Below are 22454 nucleotides of genomic sequence, written 5' to 3' on the forward strand. Positions count from 1 at the left end.
GCTTTTCCTTGCCGCGATGACTTCAGGTGATATCATGTTTCTATTTGGATACACTTTGCTTTGCCTTCACTTGCAACAAGATTTGAGGGTGAAATCACGAGTCATGTTGCTGAAGTTACGTGCAGCAGGGCAGGAGTGTGGAAACTATTGTTGAGGGTAGTTCACTACATTGCTGCCTAAAGGCTTTCTTGATGTTACTGCAGCATTTGTCTGTCAACCTTGAAGCTTAGTCTTGTAGAATCCGGTAAATGGACAGATTTTTTTCGGGAACATAATCCCAGTTTATCTTTGTAAATTGAAAAGGTGCTGGTGCAGCAGAGTGAGCGTCACGTCAAACTGTGCCCTCGGCTAAAGGCTTGTAAGGCTCTGTGGGTTGAGGCCTGTAGGTCTCTCTGCTGGATTAGTGAAAGTAATTCACTTTCACAACAACACGGCTAAACAACCCAAACTCTGATGGATAACCTGACCTGTGACCGCGTACCAGTCACCAACAGAGAAATGAGGGAAAATCTGTATTTGATTTCATGTGGATACATACAGTATCAGACCAGGATGATCAAAATGCTTACGGGAAAGACAATACTGAAATTTAAGATACTCCAGACCATATTTCATTCAAGGCCCATGTAATCATTTCATCAGTTTAATTGATTGTGAGACAACAAAAAAAATCAAAAACACAAAATCTGTACATCCTGGTCAAGCCAATTTAATTTCACAACACAAAAACTGGCTGGTGACCTCTAAATGCCTCCATATACATGTCAGTGGCCAGGTTCTCTGAGGAATTTTTCTCTTAAGGTTCCATGACGTGTGTGTTGGTTAAGGAGGAGGGCAGACCAGGGAGGACATGGAGTGTCTGAAGGAGGAGGGCAGCTTGAAGATCGGAGACTTCCATCCAGAACTCTGCCCATATGAAACATCTGGGATCACTGGAGATCCTTGAAAACGACTGGGAGCAGAGGGGAGAGGAGAGTCGTTCGGTTTTTCATGGAATTTGTCAATAACAAAAATGTCACCAGACTATCTTTTAAATTATTTGACTGAATTAGGTTATTAAAAGCAAATCTAATGCAGGTGCTGAGTATGTAAATGCATTTGGAGCCTCACAATCATTCAAACAAGTTGCTTACAGTGGAGTTGAAATATCTTAACTGAGGTTGGGATATATGAAAAAATGAATGTGCATTATTATGATGTTATTATGATGCCTTCACTGAATGAAAGGAGTCACCTGACTGTGGCTGAGCGAGCTGAATGGTTGGCCAGCATGTTCCGATTGGACGACCTGTGAGGGATGGTGCCTGAACATAACACCAGAGAAATCCAACGTTAATCCTTAACACAGGTCGCACAGACATAATGGCAAAAATGATAAAAACAACAACAACAAAAAAAACCCAAGATATTTCTTGCTCATTATGGGCTTATGTGTCTCTTCTTCCACCGCATGAGCTTGTTTCATTTGGGTGAGTCATCTTCCAGAGTATTTCACATCATCACGTTGCTATCCAACAGGGCAAAACACCTACAGCAAGTACAAAACCCTCTCCCACAGAGAGCTCTATATAAGGTGACAGATGTCATCCTTATTTAGCAAACACAATAAATTAAATTAGGCATTTTGACTAGCCCTGCTTCTGGTTAAATATTCTGATTTCCTTCAATACAATATTTACTTAAACACTCACACATGTGCTGTCACCTGACTTATCTGCCACAATGGAGGTCAAATCCCTAAAGGAACTGAATTACATAATCAAAGAGAGGGAGCTCAGTAGGTGTTATCCTAAACATAACAACAGCCAACACCTGTACTGGTTTAATCGCTGTGGGTGGTCAACCGTGGAGTCCATAAACCCCGAACAAGGTTAGGCTGCAAGATGGCTTTGTCAAATGATTACAGTGCAATTACGTCAGTATCAATGAGACACTGTGTTTATAAATATGCAACTTCTAGTGCATATATTCGGCAGAGAGAGACACTAAGACTAAATTGTGTTATATTTAAGGTAGCATAACGTGTGATTTTTCCACAAACCACTAACCCTGAATTTACTGGTATAATGCTTCATGCACTGATGTAACGAAACAGAGTTATGACTTAGTGAGATCGCCAAAGCAGATCCAAGGTCTTGAGCAAAATTTGACACAGACAACACATCTTCCCAAAGTGACTACCAAAAACATGTTTTATGATAGGCAGAGCAAAGCACAGACCCACTCGTCCATCTTGTGGAGGACTGATTAATGACAGCCTGGGGACAGTGTTGGGCTGAAAGACAGAGAAACATCACAAATCATGACTTTTTATTTGCTAGTTACTCAGTATGTTTATATTATTTGTGTACTACAGTCTTAAATTACCATTACACAAACTGTACAGAAGAAGTGGAAGGTGAAATAATGAAACTCACTTTCCTGAACAGACTCCTTTCATCCACCTCCATGTTTTCTGTGCTGCAGGAGAGCACATTCATTAATGCTGCTGGGTTCAGCTGGCTGAGTGAACTCAGTGATGCCTGAACTCATAAGCCAAACATCTATCTAACATCATTTACAGATATTCACTGTGTGACGTTTACTTCTCTCAAAGCTCATTGCAGTAAATCATTAAAAATGATAAATAAAAGTCATTGATTTTGCAAGATTTCATTAAATTAACAAAAAACACCCTAAATAATCTAATAAACACGCTATAATTCAAATGCATTGTTCCCTCTAAATTCTCTTTATCATTCTATGTTCCAGTTTGCATGACAACCCTATCAGCAAACAAATCATTCATTTGCTTTTTACATCAAAACTGAATTGACCCTGCAGGCACGGCAGCAATACTGCATGTGGGGATAATATCTGTGATCCATCATCTATACTGCTTTCTCTCTGCACAAGAATCTAAAGTCTCGGTGGATAAAACAACATTTGTACTATTAAGCTCAAGCAGCCAATCAATCTTGTGTCAACGGTGTCTGGGAAACCCAATAGGGAATCCTGACTAAAGCCAAGCGAAGCTCAGCTTATTCAGGTGTGTATGTGTGTGTAGACAGCCGCAGGGCAGGGCAAAGCTATAGAGCAGCTAAAGCTAACACGAGACGCTCGGGCTGAACCCAGGATATAGCTTGTTTGCACTGTAAAACACCTCCTACATTCTCTCTCTGGCTCTTATGGTGAGAGGTAATGGGTGAAAAGAGACAGAGATTGAGATGGGGTGAGAAGAGTGCAAATCAAAGATGACCATGGAAGAAGGTTAAAGAGATACCGTGAACAGTTGAGGAGGGAGAATACTCACACATTAGTCGTTGAGGAGTGTCTGGAGAGGGACATGGGGGAGTTATATGGGATCTGTAGCACTGGAGCCAAACAAGAAGCAGACACACAACATCAGTAACAACTGTACATTATGTATTAATGATGACGAGACATTAGTGGCTAAGCAGGGAAAGAATGAAAATGCATGGCTCAGTGATACGACCACAGAGACGTGACTTGAGCCAGATTTATGGCCAGTCAGCAGCCTATTTGGACAGTTTCTGGCTTTGCTACATAGGCCTGCTGAATGTGCCTTTTTTTCAACCACTAACCCATCCTGTTTGGCTGTATATTTTGTTACGAGCATTACGAAAAGAGTTTTGTGGAACAGACGTTATGCAACAAGCACTAGTCTTGACTTGAATAATACAATATAATACTGTCTATTATTAATAAGATTAATATTCATTATCTTCATCAGCAGCAGCAGCTTGGATCACCGCACTGACGACAGAAGAAATTACAAAATATTATCATAGCTAACAAAATATTAGCAGCATAAAATAAACTGGCATTTAGTAACACATTAACTAAATACATGTATAATTGTTGCATATTATGATAATATTATAGTATCTATGAAAATGTGAGTAGCAGCTTTAGGGTATTTCAGATTAAATAGGTGACATACATTGAGCCGGCTGTCTGCCATACAGACTAATACAATAATGACATTAAATTATAAGATTGTTGTTACCTGATTTCTGTCCATGTGCAGTGTGGGAACTATGGCTCATCGGATGCACTGATGACACTTTGGCACTGAGTGAGAACAGTAATAAACAACGTTAGTCAGTTCCAACAAAACATAGTTGTTCCTAGAATGAGAGAGCAGGTGAAGACTCCTCTCCTTTCAAAGTGACAAATAATCCTGGTTCGATTTTGTCTTACAGTATGTCTACCTTTAGTTTGTATTTTGAAGAACACCTAAAAAGGACTTATGAGCTGCAGTAATAACGTAGAGCTCTTTGAGGATCACCTAAATATTTTCTAACTATACCATTTTGTCAACATTATTCTTCATACTCATCAATGGTTACTCCAGAAGTTGCTTAAACACTATAAAGAAATATCTTTAATTCAGTGTTGGTTGTGGTTGAGACAGGCCAGGAGCAGATGTGCCAGGAGTGACACCTAGTGAGAGGAGAGGCATAACAGCCAGCTGGTTGTAAACAGCTTTACATACGAAGGTGTGGCTGAACTCAAAAAGGCACACACCACCACCACTTTTTAATTCTAAATCATTACAGGCTTTACTGCTTCCATAGATCCTTATTTACTCTTACTTTAGACTTTATTTTATTTCATGAGCATCATGATCATGAGAATGAAAGATGCTAAAAAGATCATCTACAGAATAGAATATTGAAGAATAATAAATACAATTAATTTTCCAGAAACAATAAACCTAAATATGTATATAGGTCAATCATTAGGGTCTAACAGTGGTAAGATATGAAGAAAAGGGGCTGGATCTTTTGTAGTTGCAATGCTTCTTCCTCGAGCCCAGGAATTGCGAATTGTTGTAAGGGGAAGTTTTCACGTTGTGCTCTATTGAGACGCATCTAGCATTACTGTTCTTTGAATGCAACCAGATCCACAACGGTTGGAAGTGAGAAGGTTTAGCTAAACTTTAGCATACAGGGCTCGAAGTGTGATAAGCTTAACCTCTGGTGCTTTCTAAAGCCATAAAAATCTAGATGTAGCTTTGCTGAAATCTTCCAAACAAAAACATATACAACTTAACCACCAACATTAATACCCAAATGTTTGAAACTGCTAGGGCACCATTTTAGAGAAAATAATTCTTATATCATTGCCCGGTACATTGATTGGGAAAGCCAAATATGATTATCTTTAATAAGTATTAACTCTATGATGTACCTCTGATGTTGAAGAGAGCTTTCCAGCTTAGTGATGTAGGCGCTTTGTTCACTCAGCTTCCTTTAACGGAGACAAAACATGCCTTTCATAAACTGCACTTTAGAAACGTGTATGAAAATTCTTATAAACGATAAATTTGAACTCACTTTTTCATGTGCTGCATTTCGTGCTTCACCTCGACTAATACCTCTTCTAGTTTCTCATTCTATAATTGATAAAATGGTTAGTGATGCACTTGCACTACAGGTGTGACTATATTATACTGCAAGTAGTGTTTACGTCTATTTTAGTGTGAAGCAGACAGAACAGGAAGCTAAATCATAGGTTCAGCATGGTTGGTGTCAACTCATTCACACCAACACACACCCACTGCAGCAACATACAGTAACATCTCTCACCCTTTGCTGGTAATAAGTCAACAATCTCTTTTGATGTCTCGCCTGGAACATTATAACCTGAGAAACATGAAAAAACAATGCTGTGTTAAGTCTGCACTAATAAATAATGTAAAAATTCACATGTTGCACATATAACTAGACTGTTTTTAATATTTTATGATGTGAAGCTAGAAAATGACCAGACTTTGCTGATTTCTGTTAAGTGTTTGGTTGCCACAACGTTGACGTCGGTGAACAGGGCCTTCACCTCGGAGCTGCTCTGAAACAAGCACATTTCACGAGACTTTAATGACAGTAGGACTGACAGATGGTATCAGTCTTTTTATAAAGTTGTAAAGTGTGATGTCATCCCAGCCGAGGATGGCAATTAATGAGAAGAAAGATGCTTACTTTGCCAGAGAGAGGGGACACTTGGCATTTGGCATTGCATATTAAACAGTTCCCTTGTTTTCCTGAGAAAAAAAAATGCAATAGACAAAATTACAAGGCCGTTAAAGAAATGCATAATCTTTCTAGGTTGATACTAAATAGAGGACATCAAGGCTCAAAATCCAATACAGCAACTGAACGAGAAGCGGTTCTCATAGTGCTTCCGTCTGAGGCCACAAATCAATTAACTGTAACCCCTGGGTCTAACCCTGCAAGCCACATTGAATTAACATATAATCAAACTCCTGAGAGTTTGATTGAGATCAGACCTGTCAGAAACAGACCAGTGGCTTGTGAATATGATGAGTGGCTCTGAAAGTGGGACCAAGGGACCTCCAGGAGCGCTTCAAGAGGTTCCATATCCAATGTTGAATGGTGTAATTTCCCTCTTACCCATGGACAGAAAATGACTAGATCAGAGATTTCACTCTCTCAGCCAAGAACAATACCAGACCCAGTGTGGCAAGAAATACGATCTCAAACGTGGCTTTCTTGGGGAGAGTTTATTTAGAGGGGGCTGCTTTGTGTATTTTATAGGACTTAATAATGGAAACGTTTAGTTAGAAGCTCCTGGCTGGAGCACACCTAGTGTAAACCTGATCATCGACTCTGCAATATCACTTGAAGTCCAACAGATGTCCCTGTCTAATCACGCTTTCACCTTCCTGAGGCAGCATGCATGGTACGACTGAGGGGGCGATAAGATGCTGGGCTTTTCAATACATCAAACATTCCCAACGCTAATTGTTGTGGCCGTTGTTAGACTCATTAACCTTTTCTACCTTTCTGATAACAGACGCTACAGATGACATGGCCACAGGTCGTGACAGCCAGTTTTCGGTCAGCGCTGGGGGAAAGGAAGCAGGAGTTGCAGCAAATCCAGTAAGACATTTGAAGACCTGTAAGGAAATAAGATTAGCGCTAAATTAATAAACTTTCTTAATTTGCTAAGTCATTGTTGCGAGGTGTTAGTAGTCATAACAAAGTTAGCCAAGTGGTAGTACAACTGCCACCCCCATTAAATGCTTTGAAACATTTTCTGTATTTCTTTTAAGTTTAGGACACATGCCTGACCACTTGTATCAGTTCATTACATGAAGATGTATTATCTTACCAAGGGTATCGCGCTGCAAGTGAAGCTAACTTATGGCTAACGTTAGCTAAACAACGGATCGATGGGAGTAACGTTATGTCCAACTGCGCACATAACCACGTACCGTTAGTGTGTTCATGAATGATCTGAAGTAGCTAGCTTTCTGTTCTATGTAAACATATTTTTTTTTACATATATAACTAACTTAACTACTGTGTCAGCTCCAATTACGTTAACGTCACTAGCACGCACGTAACGACGTCAGTTATTTACTCTATGCTAGCTAACTTAAAGAATGCTATCATCGAACATTAATGTTAGCAACCTAGCTAGCTAACATTACCAGACAGGATTATCTTTAATCGATGAAGTATTGAAATCTCTAAGTAACATCAGATAAGTTATGCATAAATGTGAATGTGACTGAATTCATTTGTCTTATTGTTTTTAAAGGGAAATAATCACAAAACAATTCTGCTTTAAATGACTTTTATTTTTTAGCCATAGTATCCTGTGTTGTTGTGTGTTTACTGAGTCCTGAAGAGTATTCTACACATTTGCTTATAATGGAGCCAAACAGCTGTAAATAAAGCTAGTTATACAGAAGTCTAAACAGTTGTATTGATCATAGCCCCAACTCAGTGCTGCAATAGAGATGAAGAATAAAAAAGAGAAGGAAAAAGGATAAAAACTACTCAGAAATATTGTGATGTTACCTAAGGCAAGATTTTCCATATCATACACAAACATTTTTTAATTCCTTATACCTATTTCTCCATAGGTCCACATCCATGTCACCAGCTCCTTGTCAATGAGAGAAAAGATCTTAATTTCAAAGTGTTTATAGGCATGAAGTACACTTGTTGCAGCCTACAGTATATACACTGGGATAGGTATGGGCAGGACATGTTATAAGGTCATCAAGCCTCGAGCTGACGGGGTCAGAGGTCATCTTCAGACCAGCTTCTTGGCGATGAAGAAGTCTTTGAGTCGTTTCATCTGCCAGAAACCAACGGACAGCAGAATAGAGGTCTGCACCACGGCCCACCATAGCACCTTCCTGTTGGTGCCCTCACTGATCCTCCGAAACTCCTCCTCTTTCTCCTGAATGAGAGGAGGGGATAATATTATTGCTAAATATTAAAGACATTATTTTGTAGTGGCTACCACTCTATGTTAAATAGTTTTCAAACATTCCTTCATACCACTGTTTTAAGACTGCGAGGTACTGCACTGCTTGTATCCTTTCTTCTGAGCTCCCTGTTGTGTGATGTACACGTGTGTACTGTCATATCATGCAAGATTGTATTTGCAGACACTACAGTAAAATACTTACTTACCCTCTGGTACTCCTGATGCTTGATGATATATATTATCTGATCTGTGAGGTGGCTGAGGCTGTTCTCCAGATTCTCCATGTTGTCTTTGGTCTTTTTAGTGTTGTGGTCAATCAAATGCTCTCCCACCTGAACATCCAAATGTAGCTTCTGTACAGCACAATGGGAGAAAATTAGGCGTTATTTTAAAAATTCTATGATTAGTGTGCATGCAGTTTGCAGAGTTGACTTAGTGATGCAATCAAATGTTGCAATACTGCTAAACAGTATGTGTTGCTGCATGTTTCCCTCTGTTGAATGAATTTTATTTGTGTCCATAGGTCTCACCAGCTTCTCTCCAGCAAAGACAGCAAACCTTGTGGAGTTGGTCTGGAAGCAAAAGTAGTGCTGACCAGAGGCATGAGCTGTGAAGGTGAATTTACCATATTTACCATAGCGTTTGGTCATCTGAAGCTAGAAAGCAGGAAAGACACTGTTAGATCATTATTTCTTCAGCTGTGGGTCAACAAAGTGCATAAGTGAAGGTGGAGAAGTTGCTTATTAAAGTGCAAAGGAAAAGGAAATTATGCGTTATTGACTAAAAATGAATAAAGTAGAGCTGTAAGATTCTCTTGTAGATGTGCATTCATTTTTTTTTTGCAGAAATGTTCAAAAACTTGAATTTGAAATGAAACTCTGAAGGATTTTTTTTTTTCATAATGGGACCACATCAGTGGACAAAGAGCTGCACTGGAGGTGTGAGACAGTATAATACAGACAAACAGAGATAAAGACTTGTGCTGGCAGTGCTAATCTTCTCTTACGCTTCAATTCTTTTCTTCCTTGTTTGGGTTTGGTTTGAATGGGGACATATTTTAGTGTACCATCATACACAGTTTGTGTGACCCTTGCTTGACGATATACCTCCCTTTTGTTTGCAATACCTCATAGTTTGGGTCTTTGACTGTCACAGTGACGCCAAGGTGAGGGGAGTTGGTGAACGTGTTCGAATTCCAAGGCTCCAGCAAGAAATAACCTAAAGGTAGGATACAGTCTGACATGAGTCCATTCACATAAATAGTCACCCACAATGGAAGGAAAAGTCATTATGAACATCACAGGATTACATTAGGCAGGAAGCCTAATTATTTATTTTGTATTCCAATTCAGATTTAAATTTCAGAATTTTCAATGTTTATACATGATATAATATTTAATATATACATTTCTTGACATGCTATTAATAAAATAAATGTTCGCCAAGTACACAGATGCTCTTATTTCTCTCTGGCTCTCATTGTAGGAATAATTGTAGGAAATATTTCGTACTTGTAAGTAAAATGAGTGGACTGTCCAATGAATTAAATGCTCTTTGTGCTACTTAATGGGTTTGGAAGTAATAAATGGCTTTTGCACTCACTGAAATAAGAGACATACATGTCATGGAAGTACACTACTGGGTGACTCAACAATCACGTGGCAATTCACAATACAGTTTTTATGAATCTAATTCCATATTCATTACCTCTGTTGAGATTGTAAATGAGACTCAGGAGGAATATTCCCTCTCCAGGACTCACCAGTGACCAGCGTGTCTTCAGGAATCTCCTCAATGATGCATTTTTCCTCCTGCTCTCCAAGATCAAAATACATGGCCGCTGCCAACATCAGGTAACACTGCAGGAGAAAGCCAATGCCTCGCAAACCCATTTTCAGTTAACAATGAGCTATTACGTTACAATACACAGTGACCAAATGTTTGGCCTGCAGTCCGAATTCACTTTTTTTTGTAGATCTGCTAATTCTAACTCAAGATTCCTCTAGCAAAGCATGTCTTCTAGCATATATATTTAAAAGCAAGGCTATAAGGGAGACGGTGTGAGTGTGAGAAACTCACAGGTGCTGCTTTGTGTGACGAGACATTGTGGTCGTTTTGTGACTGGTTAACTCGGGAGCCAGTAGCAAGGCTGCTAACAGTAGTGATTGGGACTGACCACTTGCAGCAGATACAGATTGTGCAGCAGATACAGTGCCCTAAAATACAAACATGGAAGTGGGAGTAGCACCATGACCTTTCAAACATATCTTGCAGCACATGAATATATTTCTATTACCATTGTACAGAAAACACCTACCAGTTAAAATAATAATGAAGAGCTTTTGGACATGGTATTAAATAAGTTATGTTAATACTGCAGTGGTTTTCACTGCAGGGCCAAGTGCCTGCTCTGCATTTACCACGCTAAATTGAAAGTGATAGATGCTGAGGTCTGCCCTAAGGGATAAATCGCACACTATCAACAAGATGTGCAGGAAACATATTCAAGAAGGTGTTTATTCGCTTTCGTTGTCCCTCTAGGGTGAGAATATGTATGAGCGTGCGCTAACATATGATAATGACTGATGGTTAATCCTCACAGATTCACTTCTCATCTCTGGCCTACTGATGTAGGTGGGAATTTATTAGTTCTTTTAAAATGAAGTGTTCACATTTTAATCTTTTAAGTCAAGTCAGGTCAATTTTATTCATACTGTAGACCAGTATTACGGTTTGCCTCAAGGGCCTTGACAATCTGTGAAGCATGCAAGACCCTCTGTCCTTAGACCCTTGATTTGGATAGAGAACCCCCCCCCCCCCAAGAACCTTTTAATTTTAAGCAGTAAGGATCACCAGTGTCTGTTACTGCAAGAGAGTCCAAATATATTTGGAAATTGAGTGGAAATTGTCGTCCAAACCATTACATACAATAGTTGCCATATGCTTACCCTAGATGAGGTCACTTATAAAGTAAACCCCCACACCTCCACACACAGAATGAGCCCTTCTCATATTTAGCATCTGCAAAAGCTGATATTCCTCAAAGTAAGCAAAGAATCAGATTTCCCTCTCCTCCCACACTTAAGTAGTTTTACAGAAAGTGTGAATACTAAATCAATGTGTTTAATATACCTGCCATTAAAACAGAGGATTCAATCTTGAACTCCAATTGATTTATATTGTGTCTGTCTAACTCTAACATATCTTATAATAATACGAATAATCTGCATTTCACTGTGAACCACACAGTGTTTCCAATCACTCCATCAGTTTTTACAGTATTACAGTAGTAATTTTTAACAGATTTTCCTGTGGTAAGACAATGGATCTTGTTATTTGTTGCAGTTTGTTGTAAACATTATTGTGTGGCAGGGGGTTTATGCTCATTTTCACTTTTTTCATGTATCCTGAGCGCAACCAAACAAATTCCTAGAAACATACATTGGCAATAAAATCCCTTGTATTGTAAATCTCTCGATTATGCCCAAAATTACATCTTCGAATGTTTTGTTTTGTCCACAACCCCAAAATATTTTGTATACTGTCATAGAGGAGTGAAGAAACTAGAAAACATTCACACTGAAGAAGCTGGAATCTGAAAAAACAGTTAATCGATTATCAAAATAGTTGGTGATTAATAATTGACAACAAAGTGATTAATTGATTAATCATTGCAGCTCTAATGTATTCTTCATCATGTAGTGCTGTTTACTGGGTGTATACTTCATTCTTACCCCTCTCAGACTTAGCTGATGAAAATACTGTAAAGGAAAGCCAGAAACTGTATCTGCTCTCCTCTTTCTCCTGATTCTCTGCCTCCTCTCTGCCTTCTTATTTTCCTCCCTCTTGTCATTCAAAACAGAAGGAGCTTCCTTGTGCACCAGATGTTAAGTTCTTATTGCGGTTCAACGTGTCATCTGCAGTATGGTTTCTATATTGCTTGGTGGGAAGGGGTGGGGGAGGTAATCAGCGATTGTATCTGTTTTACATATTTGCGCCAATATCGTTCACAAAAGAAGGATTTTTCAATCTGTTTCAAACAGCGTCGTCTTCATCCTGCCCAGAAACCGTTTCTGAAAAGAGAGTTCACGTTCTGTGTAACTGGTGTCTGTTCTGCCCATTAAATTGGACTCCTGCTTCACACTGGGGTGTGCTGCTCTGGACGTCACAGCATGAAGTGAACTCGGTGAGATTTCAGCCCTCGTAATCTAAATCAACATTTGCTGGACTGTTTTAAATACTTGGTGAGCACATTCGTCCGTTTTATGACCAACACTTCATCAGGCCGAATCCAAGCCAACGCTGGGGCTTGAACTCGGGTCATTCAGTTGAAAGCATGTCTGTCTACACTGAATTTGATCCTGAAGCCCCAGTGGTACTAGTAATATTACTTTAGGAGCTCAAATGTAAGTGTGTGTTTTAGAAGGGCAAACGTTGCACTAAGCATAAGCACTAAATTGGATTCAAATCCATATAATGCAAAATAAATTTACTCATAGTTGTTATTGTGCTTATGTGATTTGAAGTTAGGCAATATGACTGCAAATATATGCATCTTTCTTCAATAAAGACCATCTTTTTCTTGAAGAGTTAGTTATAAATGAGGTCACAACATCTTAAAGAGATATTTACACTTTATTGACCATACAGACAACATACATTTTTTGTACATTTTTTGTATTTTTTACAAAAAAAAACCCATTTTCTGTATTGACATAATATCTCAATACCATAAAGGAATACAAATTCTTACTTTCAGATTCGATATACTGTACACTACAGGTTAAAATCCTGTCAATAAATATATTCTTTGTCTTGAGGAAAACAACTACAATGTCTCTGTAAACATTATGTTTTGAATGTGGCATAGTTTAGAAGACATTAAGTTCTGTGTCTGACTCACTTTTCTGTAAGTACTACTTCTGCTAATGGAACTATGGAACTATTGAGGCATCTTGTTTTCCCCTGTGCCAAAGCTGATATTATTTGGATTCTCTGTTAAGTACTTCTTAGACACAGGGATTTCAGATCTTAAGATTCATCTATATGGATTTCTTTCCAGATCGGCTAGATGAAAGCTGCTGGGATTTATAATCCACTCTGAACAAATAAATGTCTGTGATCTTTAGAAATGTCAAAGCAAAACCAATTACAATGTGAAGATATGTTTTCAGTAAATGGCTGTGTTTAAAACAGCGATGTTCTATCCCCAGACAAGGTTGATAATCTGCCAAAACTGAACTGGTGTCTAATAGCTCTCCTGCCAAACTACACCTCTGTAGTGCTGTCAGACCTATCAATATGACTTGAGGATAAGACTTGCAGTGTGACTCTCCCGATTTAACAGTCAGTCAATCAATCAGTACATTATTAATTTCCACATAAAGAGAGCATGATCAGGGAGGAAGGAAGGGAGTCCAGCTTTTCATATTTATGCCTCACGTGAATTCACTGCAGACCTTTTGCTGTTGTTTCTCCGTCTTCGTCCTTTCCTCCCTTTCCTGGCTTTCCTCTCTTTCTTCTCTCTCCTCTCCTTCCTCTCCTTCTTCTCCCTCCTCTCCTGGCTTAGTCATAAACAGTTGTCCGGGAAGCACTTCCTCTCTTCCTCCAGCAGGGGGCAGGCTGCCCCGTTGTTGGCTGGGTGCATTAGGATGTAGCGTGTGCGGTGCTGCACGCCTGAGTCTCCACACTTGCCTTTGCACAAGCCCCAAGGAGACCACACTGACACCTCGCAGTCCAGGGGCGTATCTGCAGTGAGAGGGGGGCATAACAGTCACATTAACATTCAGGTTTGGCTTGTAATTTTGTTCAAGTTATTGCTCTCCAGCATGAGAGTGTCTTTCCTCCTTTTTCAATAAAAGATATTTATTGTAAGTGGCAAATGGTTGACATTTGTGGGTGGATATTTGAGTTTCCTTTTATGGGTTTAAATGGAAAGGAGAGGAATTAGTCATAGTGCGGAAAATCACCGCTCTTCAGCCCTTATTTGTCTTAAAAATAAGTGAATAAAATAATGAGCGGGAATTACCATTTCGGCAGGCGGTGCGTGCAGCTCTTTATGAACCCATAGCTCCTTGTTATGGATTCTTGGCTGTGGTTGTGCTGCTTTGGGGTTATGTTGAATTTTTCAACCTTCATTTATTGACATGATTTTTTGCTGACTGTGCTTGCTCTTTGTCAGCATGGTTCAGCCTCAGTAACCAGTGCTACCACTTAACGAGTCAACTGCAGCAGATGGAGATTTGTTGTGAGCTTGTGTGCAGCTGATATGTATCACAGACTAAGTTGTCAGTTAAAGAGTAGAAAAACAGAAGGATGGGAGACGGTGCGGAAGCTGCATGGATGGATGGAAGGATGGAGGGATGGAACAAGTCATCTCTCCCTTCATCTTGTGTGTCCATTAAGGACAGAGGGAAAGATAATGCGATAATAATAATACCATAAAAGCCAAAAGCTGATTTATCTTATTTTACATCAATGTTCTATTTCACAGATACAATCTAGAGCAGGTGATCGCTAATCTGTAACGAAAGTTGTTCAAGCCTTTGGGGAGAAAACATAAAAGAGATAGAGAATAGAGAGAGAATTAATGGAGGGAGGGAAGGATAAACAGATGGAGGGGTAGGATGGAGCATTGGGATCAAGGCAGGAAACCCCTCCAGATTCCTGGCCCCTCTTTGTTGTTTGTTGATTGGTAGTCAGGGGAACGGACTTGTAGTCTATGATGCTGAGTCAAACCTTTACAGTCACCCTGAACACTGAATCTGATTACTGCACCGTCAGCTCCACTGCCAGGTTGACACGCTACACTTTCCTGGTCAAGTCTTCTGTATAGGCTTTCTGTGGTGATTTGTGTTTTTATAAAAGGTTATTTTCCCTTCCATTTCATATTGGAGAACATCAGTCACACAGACAGGTTGTTTGACTACTGCATTGTTGGCTTTACTTGCAGTTTGACACACTCTTCATCTTTATTTTTCCAAGCTGTCTTTCTATTCTTCCTTGCAGTTTAACTTTTTACTGTTACCACTAATCTGTACAACAGGGAGTCTTGAATTTTAACAGTCTGAGAACCAACATTAAGCAAATCCAGCTTCACCTTGTGGATCCAGCTCTTGTGAAAACATACGTGTCTGCATCCTATTTTGGGTCATGACCCGAACATTGCTGTTCATAATTTCTACCTAGTTTTCTTAAAATGCTCTTTCACTTTCTCATCTTTATACGGTCCCACTGGATGCCAGATGTGCCCCTGGTATTTTCTGATGCCCTACCCTCACTTGGCTTCTCTGGTTTCTGGTTGGAAGTAATTGAGTTTGTGTGTGGCCTGTAATAGTTCCCAAATGCTTTTATATGAGTCAGCAAAAAACTCATGCTCCTAGCATCATGTGAAATCTGTGTTTCGCACAGCTTTGAGCATTTGATTTTTTATTTTTTACCTTGTAAATGCAAAATAGCCATGTTTGAGTTTCGCTCCTGGGCATTTTTGCCTGGTGCTTAAAGATTCCTTGTGGGGGTCTTCAAACAAAGCAAGTAGTGTTATGTTAACATTAAGTTTTTTTCACCAAAAGGAATTATACATATCTCTGAGGCCTAACAGGCCCTGTTGAATGCATTTCCTGCCAATTTCTTGCATGTTTAAAATCATTTATGTTTGCTAGCTTGGAGTCTTCTTCTTCCCTGTGTTTCCCTGTGCATTGCCCCGTGTACTGTGCATCTTTGTTTCCGTACAAGATAAAAACAAAAAACAAAATCATTGCTCAGTAGCACGACTAGTGGTCAAAGACTGCAATGCAAAAAAGCATTTCTATTGTTCTACCTCGCGAGCGTCGTGATGAAAGATAACATTTTTGATGTACGTCCCTGCTTGACTGGTGGAGCATGCACGGCAATCGGCTACTATCAGAGCCATGTTCCGCCAATAATGATATAGATAATTACTCAGTCGACCTCTAGTTATAACTGTTTTCAAGTGAGTGCCTTACACTTATCAATATACCACATTTTAGCCAGTGAGGATTTTTGCTCCTCAGACTTACTTATGAGCTTGTCTTCTATCTCGTTTCCTGTTGGCAGTTGGTTGGACTGGGTGGGCTCCACAGGCAGGCTGATGATCTGATTGGTCTTCTTTATCTTGGTCAGCATTACCTTGGCAATGGGTGGGAGGTGCTTCAGGCGGGGGTAGAAAAAGGAGTTGGCGGGGTGGTTAGGGAAGGAAGAGGTGATCTATGGAGGGAATATGGACAAGAAATAACAGTGAATATGTGGTTAATACACGATTTTTGCATTGAGTATTTAAGGGACTACAATTCTCACACCAGTGCTTTTCAGACGATAATAATGGCTTTGGAGTGATGGATGTTGCACTTGGCTGAGGCTGACCCACCTGTGTGATTTTGTCCTGTGGGATGGTCTCGAAGTTGGGAGAAGAGAAAGTGAACCCGCTGTCAGTTCCTGCATCATATGGGAAAAGCTCCAGCGACACATTCTCTTTCCATTGGTCGCCATCGCAGAGGTCAACACTGTCCACACCCACAAACCAGTCCGGGCTCGGAACGATTCGCACGATAAATGACAGCTGCAGATAGAGAGGAGGAAGTAGACCGTGGGGAGGGAGATGGAGCGAAGAGAGAAAAACAGAAAGAGAGGGAAATGAGGACGTAGGTCACGATGACAGATTGAGATATGGAGCGAGATGAGAAGAAAGACATGGGCGGAAAAGAGAGCGGGTTGTTATTTTATGTCTCCGTATATGATTTGATCTTAGTTCTACCTCATTGTGTCATTTGGACAGTGGGGTAAAGCCACAAAGGAATAAGTGGGTTTTTGTGGTCTGAGTAAAATCATTTTCCAATTGTATTCTGTAAGTTACAAATGGAAATGAAAGCTAAAAATTACTTGCTTCATTGCAAATTCCTATTTATGAATAATTTATACACTTGATCCATTCATTCATTTCACTTTTGCAACAGTAAAGGAACTACTAGAAATACTTGGATTAATATGGGTAAAATAGGGACTGGATTTTGGCTGCAAAACATCCTCAAGTCATTCCATCCCATGATATTAAAGTACTCCACCGATTAAGCATTGCTTTTCTGTGATAGTGTTGGACTCCAATTCGAAATCAATGCAGCAGAAGTAAAGATATAGTATTTTTTTGTGACTTGAATTCCTCTTTCTTGTCAAAACTGACCACCTTCATTACCCGCAATGCAACTCCACAGCCGACAGTGGCTAATGTAGCCTTGTAGCCTGAAGCAGGAATGGGGAGCGATAGCCTTGTTTGTTTCCGACTCCACACGGTGGAGTTAATCTTAAGTCTGACTCAAGTGACATGAGGTAATTTATCAGACTCTGTGACGCTCCCTCTGCAGCCACGAAAGGCTTTACAAAAAAATTTTTCACACACAATGTGTAAAATCAATGGAGTTCCCCTTTAAATCAATCATATGTGATGATTATATCATATGATTGCGGATTTCATTGTGCTATAATGTGTATGAAGTATCATCATAGTGAGGATGCGTAGTGCAATAGCACCTCCCTACACATGTGGTATTATTTCAGTGCAATTTGTTTTCAGTTAGTGAGCGTCTTCTGTCTCCAACTGGCTTTTTTCCATTTCTGTCACCTCTAGGACACACCTACTCTTGTCCAAGCCTAACATTGTGTTTGGTGCGATGTGTCCTGAACTTCATGACCTACCCAGACACTCATCAGTAACAAGTTCAACAGCCAAGTTACATAATTTGCAGAGACATAAATTAGACTTGCTCTGTTTTCAGAAGCTCTCTTTAGGGTGCGGTGGATGGAAAAAAACAGCGTGGTGCTGGTTTTATAGTAGCATTCACTGTTTTGCTGCATCGACCTAGTTAGAAGGGAATAATGCAGCTCTTTCTCACAATCTTATACTTTTTAAGATCAACAATTAGAAGTATATGACAACTTTTTTTTACAACCCTGCTCTCATTTTTATAGTTTTGGATGTTACTTACAAACATAGGTTATGCAACAACCCCAGTGGAAATAACCTCATAAGAGTTCAAAGGGTAACTACAGTCCTGATCTGGTTTAATCCAGGTTTAACACTTACTTGAGTGAGTGCACCCAAAAGATCCATTATAGTGGTACACTGCTCGACTACATTAAGCATGGTAGGTCAGAGTTGTACCAGTTAGGACCTCTGTAAGGTGCAGTGGATGCTTACAACAGACAGCTGAGGGGATAATTCTTAAAGACTTCCATTTTATTATCAGTTCATAATATGGTCAAACTGTAAATTTGCATGATCTGTGGATTCAATCGTAAATCTGTGTGTATTGTACTGAGATTTTATTATATCTGATAAGAATGATGGCTAAAACTAAATGTAAAGATAAGGAAAACTAGAGACCATCTTGCAATGGGATCACACCAGCTGTTATCCCCATCAACATGTCGACGTTCCCACCCATGAGTACTCGGTAGTCATTACTACATTATTACATGACTACACAGTGCTCATGGGTCAGACCACACCCGTCTTCAAACTTGGCCTTCATTTTATACTCAACAGTGCACCTGTAAGGTTTTGTGACTGCATCTTGCAAAGTTGGACAAAATCTGTCCAAAGACAGACAGACATTTTATGTTAATGTTCATGTAACACCTGATCATTTATCTCTTTTGCCGATAATGACACATTCTACATTAATGACTAACCATGATTAATGCTGTACATTCCTTGTCAAAAAAGGACGGAATATTTCATCAAAACACTGTTAGGCACGTTGAGTAAATCTGGCACAGTTCACCTGTTTTGGCCTTTCCACAAGAATATGGAGTAGACAACTAATGGGAAAACCTAGCCAGCTAAGGCGATCTGGGTGTATGTCCCGCCCGCAGAAAAATTTTGGTCGTAAAAGCCCACGTTCGGTGGCCTCTGGTACTTTATAATTCCACTATTCCATCATAACCACTGATCTTAATTACTCTGTATTTGAATTACTTTTCCTACCCAATTGCCCTCATTTTCCTCATATGACACAGGCCTGTTACTTTGACAGCATTGCCTTTCAGTGTATGTTTGCAATGCAGTCTCAAATACAGCTCTGCTGTAAAGAGCAGCATGTAAATAAAGATTATTCATTAATCTGTTCATATATTAAGCCCATAAACGTCTGTGTGGCATGTAAGGAAAATACAGCGCTTTTAGTGGACTTTTTAATGCTCACTGTGCAGTTGTCAAGTTGCTGCCACCAGTGTTTTCTGAAGCAGCCCATCTATTGAGGAGGTCCTGTGTCTGTGCAATCAGTGCAGTTTTATGTCTTTTGTTATCAATTATACATAATATTTGTCAGACACTGAAGTCTCCGCTCTCTACTTGGCAGGACACAACCTCTTAGCTGAGCACATCTACAAAATGAAATCAATAAGAGCTATGATGGGCAACATTTTCAAAGAGTCTTTAGCCTTCAGACTGAGACTGAGGAAAGAATCGCATCATCTCATCATATATTATTGACCTGTCAGAAAAAGGCCTCTTGATATACTCAATGCCCTTACCCAGAATGAAAGAAACCAGGTGTTGAGTGACTTACATAGGAGTGCCTGGCGAAGACCTCAAACTCAGTGTTCATCTGGCCTGTGCCTCCCACAACAGCGGGAGCGGAGAGGATACCATAAACGCTCTGGATGCGTTCGCCGGCCTCCTCGACTTCCTTCATGAGTGTCCAGGCCTCACCTTTCTCCGTAAACTCTCTCACTCCGTTGCTGGCAAACTCATTACGCCGCCAGATGTGATAGTCGGAGCTGTGAGTCACTCCTAAGAGTAGAGAGAGAGGGAAAGGAAGTTAGTTGTTGCAACAGGTATTAGTTATCAGAGATGTATATAAACTGCAGTAGTCAGCTTATATACACAGGAGATATCTCCATAGGATATAAAACAAGGTTGTTTTTTTTACTATTTTTTTATGTTACTTTTGCCATATACTTCCTGTATACTGACCAATCAGGGCGTCTATATATAGTTTTCTACATTAGCCTCCTGTTACTCAATCTGCTGCCAACACTGACCAATGAGAATACAGTCCCACACCAGCTTGCTGTGTACTTACCGATAATGTTTGACCACTGTGCAGGGGGACGGTAGACAGGATACTGTTTAGGGAAGGCTGCCTGGGACCACTTGCCAGTAAACGTTAGCCTGTACTGGGCAGTTTCCGCGGCCGTGCACATTGGGACATCAGTAGGAACAGGCATTGAGTGAACGCCTTGGCCTAGTGTCAACATCATGACGAGCAGGTGGTAGAGTGCCTCAGAGATGGAGGCGACGTTTCTTGTGGTGTCCATGATAATGAGGGCTAATTTGGGGGAGGGTGAAGGACCTGAGGGAGGATCTGTATATAAAAGCCAGGACAAAGAAAGGAGAAAAGTTACTAGTAACGTTAACATCCAGCTGCAAATGTGCCATGTACTACACACTTCTTTCCTGCTTTCTGCTGGTCTGACTTTGGGCACTTTTACCGACTGTTACAATAAAAGTCTGTACTGTATTTCAAAGATTCAGCTAATTGTATTCTGCCATTATTCACTTTTATTTGGTGAACACTCACTGCCTCTGTCAAGCTGGCTATAGTCAGATTTGCAGTTAGTTATAATTTGACCTATTTATTTTGCTGTCTCTACTTGCAGTTGTCCGTTTCCTGTCAGATCTCGTGCATGACAAGACTGACAAGGAGAACTGGTGGAAGGCAAAGCGTCTGGCTGCAGCATCAGTGTCGAGTTTAATAAGTGGGGCATGTGAGTCAGAGGGAAACTTTTCACTTAAATGTTTTCCAGTTTTTCCACTGTTTAGACTTCTTAACTCAGTTAGGCAGTGTAGGATTGGCAGAAGAAGATCTTGTATTAATTTAGATGCAAATAGAGAAAGTTTGGTCCATTATTACTCAATAGAACAAAGCTATGGCAGCCTCACAAGCCTATGTTTTTAATGCTCCAGAGAGGGAGCAGCAACATGGCACTCATCCTGCAACCTCCCTGAACTGTGTGTGTGTGTGTGTGTGTGTGTGTGTGTGTGTGTGTTCTCGCTCAGTCCTTCTCTTTTAACAATATCATTAAAAACCTTTTCATTAGTATGTGAGGAGAGTCCCTGATTAATGAGGAGTCCTGGAGCTAAATGTTTCCCATGTGGGACATTCATTAATTTTCTGTGAAGCACATCCTTGCTGCTAAGAGGTAAATACATGAGCACCATGCACAGAGAGTGATATGTAATTTTCGCACATTGCTTCATCAAGTATAGCACTCAGTTTATTAAATTACGCTTATTGCAGAGTTTATAAATGTGTAAACGTGCTATTCTTACAAAACACTGTTCCTAATCTTGTCAATTTAAATTTTGATTAAATGAAAGTGGGTGCCATTTCAGTTTATATATTTTATCTGCAGATGTTTGCATTTCACCCCAACCCTTATTATTCCTAAATATAACACATTACATCCGCATAAAAGCTGTTACATCCACACTTCCTTGTCACGTGTTTGCTGTCTGATTTTGTTCTTGCTTTAATACGACTGCAAACAATTCCGCTGTTACAGAAATAATTGGCAGTAATTATACATGCACAGTTGGTAGCCTTCTGTGATTCAGCCGTCATCACTAATATTTTGTGCAGACTGTTGAAAGCAGTCTTGCAAATGCAAAGCATGTCTGTACTGTCATGTTGCGACAGAATGAAGATGTGATGTGGAAACTACTCACTGACTTTGCTCAGGGTTCCGGATGAACTGAGGTTGCAGCAGATGAGTGGAGAGGAGGTCTGGTGGTGAGGAGATGGGGAGAGGAGAGCAATGGATGGTGGCTGTCGGGAAGAGTGACTGCGAGTCTCCAAGTCCTCCTTCAGCTATTTATGTCTTCCAGGAGGCTCACCCCTCTCTTTTCTCTCCCCCTTTCCCTCCTTTCTCCCTTTTCTTACCCCTCCTCCCCTATCTTGCTCCACTCCCCTCTTCAACTTGCTTCACTTTTCTTTCAGTACATTCTGTTTGCTTGTCAATGACTTCCCTGCCCCCTTCATGCCCTCTGACTTTGGCTCTCCCTCCTTCACTCTCCTCCTCCTCCTCCTCGCTCTCCTACTCTTTTTAAGTAGCCCATTAACTTGCTAATGTGTTCAGCAGTTCTGGATACACAGCCGGGGTCTTGTACAACTCCGTGGGTAGCGTGT

At 40.2% G+C, this 22454-nt stretch overlaps 3 protein-coding genes across 4 annotated transcripts; all 3 read right to left on the bottom strand.

Annotated features, from left to right (window-relative positions):
• Positions 1 to 822: 822 nt before the first annotated feature.
• Positions 823 to 6914, bottom strand: LOC121611977 (probable E3 SUMO-protein ligase RNF212). The gene is made up of 12 exons (XM_041944722.1): positions 6806 to 6914; positions 5985 to 6046; positions 5779 to 5853; positions 5595 to 5651; positions 5343 to 5401; positions 5197 to 5256; positions 4010 to 4074; positions 3293 to 3353; positions 2418 to 2460; positions 2221 to 2275; positions 1235 to 1304; positions 823 to 952 (listed from the first exon to the last, which is right to left on the bottom strand). The coding sequence occupies exons 1-12, from the start codon at positions 6912 to 6914 to the stop codon at positions 823 to 825; spliced, it is 846 nt and encodes a 281-aa protein (XP_041800656.1).
• Positions 6915 to 8070: 1156 nt separating this feature from the next.
• si:ch211-255i20.3 (transmembrane emp24 domain-containing protein 11) lies at positions 8071 to 10142 on the bottom strand. Its single transcript, XM_041944553.1, has 5 exons — positions 10013 to 10142; positions 9377 to 9468; positions 8781 to 8906; positions 8457 to 8603; positions 8071 to 8220 (listed from the first exon to the last, which is right to left on the bottom strand). The coding sequence occupies exons 1-5, from the start codon at positions 10140 to 10142 to the stop codon at positions 8071 to 8073; spliced, it is 645 nt and encodes a 214-aa protein (XP_041800487.1).
• Positions 10143 to 12895: 2753 nt separating this feature from the next.
• On the bottom strand, positions 12896 to 22101 carry spon2b (spondin 2b, extracellular matrix protein). Of its 2 annotated transcripts, none has more exons than XM_041944462.1 (6): positions 21999 to 22101; positions 20349 to 20630; positions 19833 to 20056; positions 16637 to 16828; positions 16290 to 16476; positions 12896 to 13998 (listed from the first exon to the last, which is right to left on the bottom strand). In XM_041944462.1, exons 2-6 carry the CDS (start codon positions 20581 to 20583, stop codon positions 13820 to 13822), a joined length of 1017 nt encoding a protein of 338 aa, XP_041800396.1. In that variant the 5' UTR covers positions 20584 to 20630; positions 21999 to 22101; the 3' UTR covers positions 12896 to 13819. The 2 variants fall into 2 exon arrangements, with proteins under 2 accessions (XP_041800396.1, XP_041800397.1); XM_041944463.1 differs by having other exon boundaries at positions 21995 to 22099.
• Between the last annotated feature and the right edge of the window lie 353 nt (positions 22102 to 22454).

Source organism: Chelmon rostratus, chromosome 9 (genome assembly GCF_017976325.1).
Source record: "Chelmon rostratus isolate fCheRos1 chromosome 9, fCheRos1.pri, whole genome shotgun sequence".
NCBI classification, from domain to species: domain Eukaryota; kingdom Metazoa; phylum Chordata; class Actinopteri; order Chaetodontiformes; family Chaetodontidae; genus Chelmon; species Chelmon rostratus.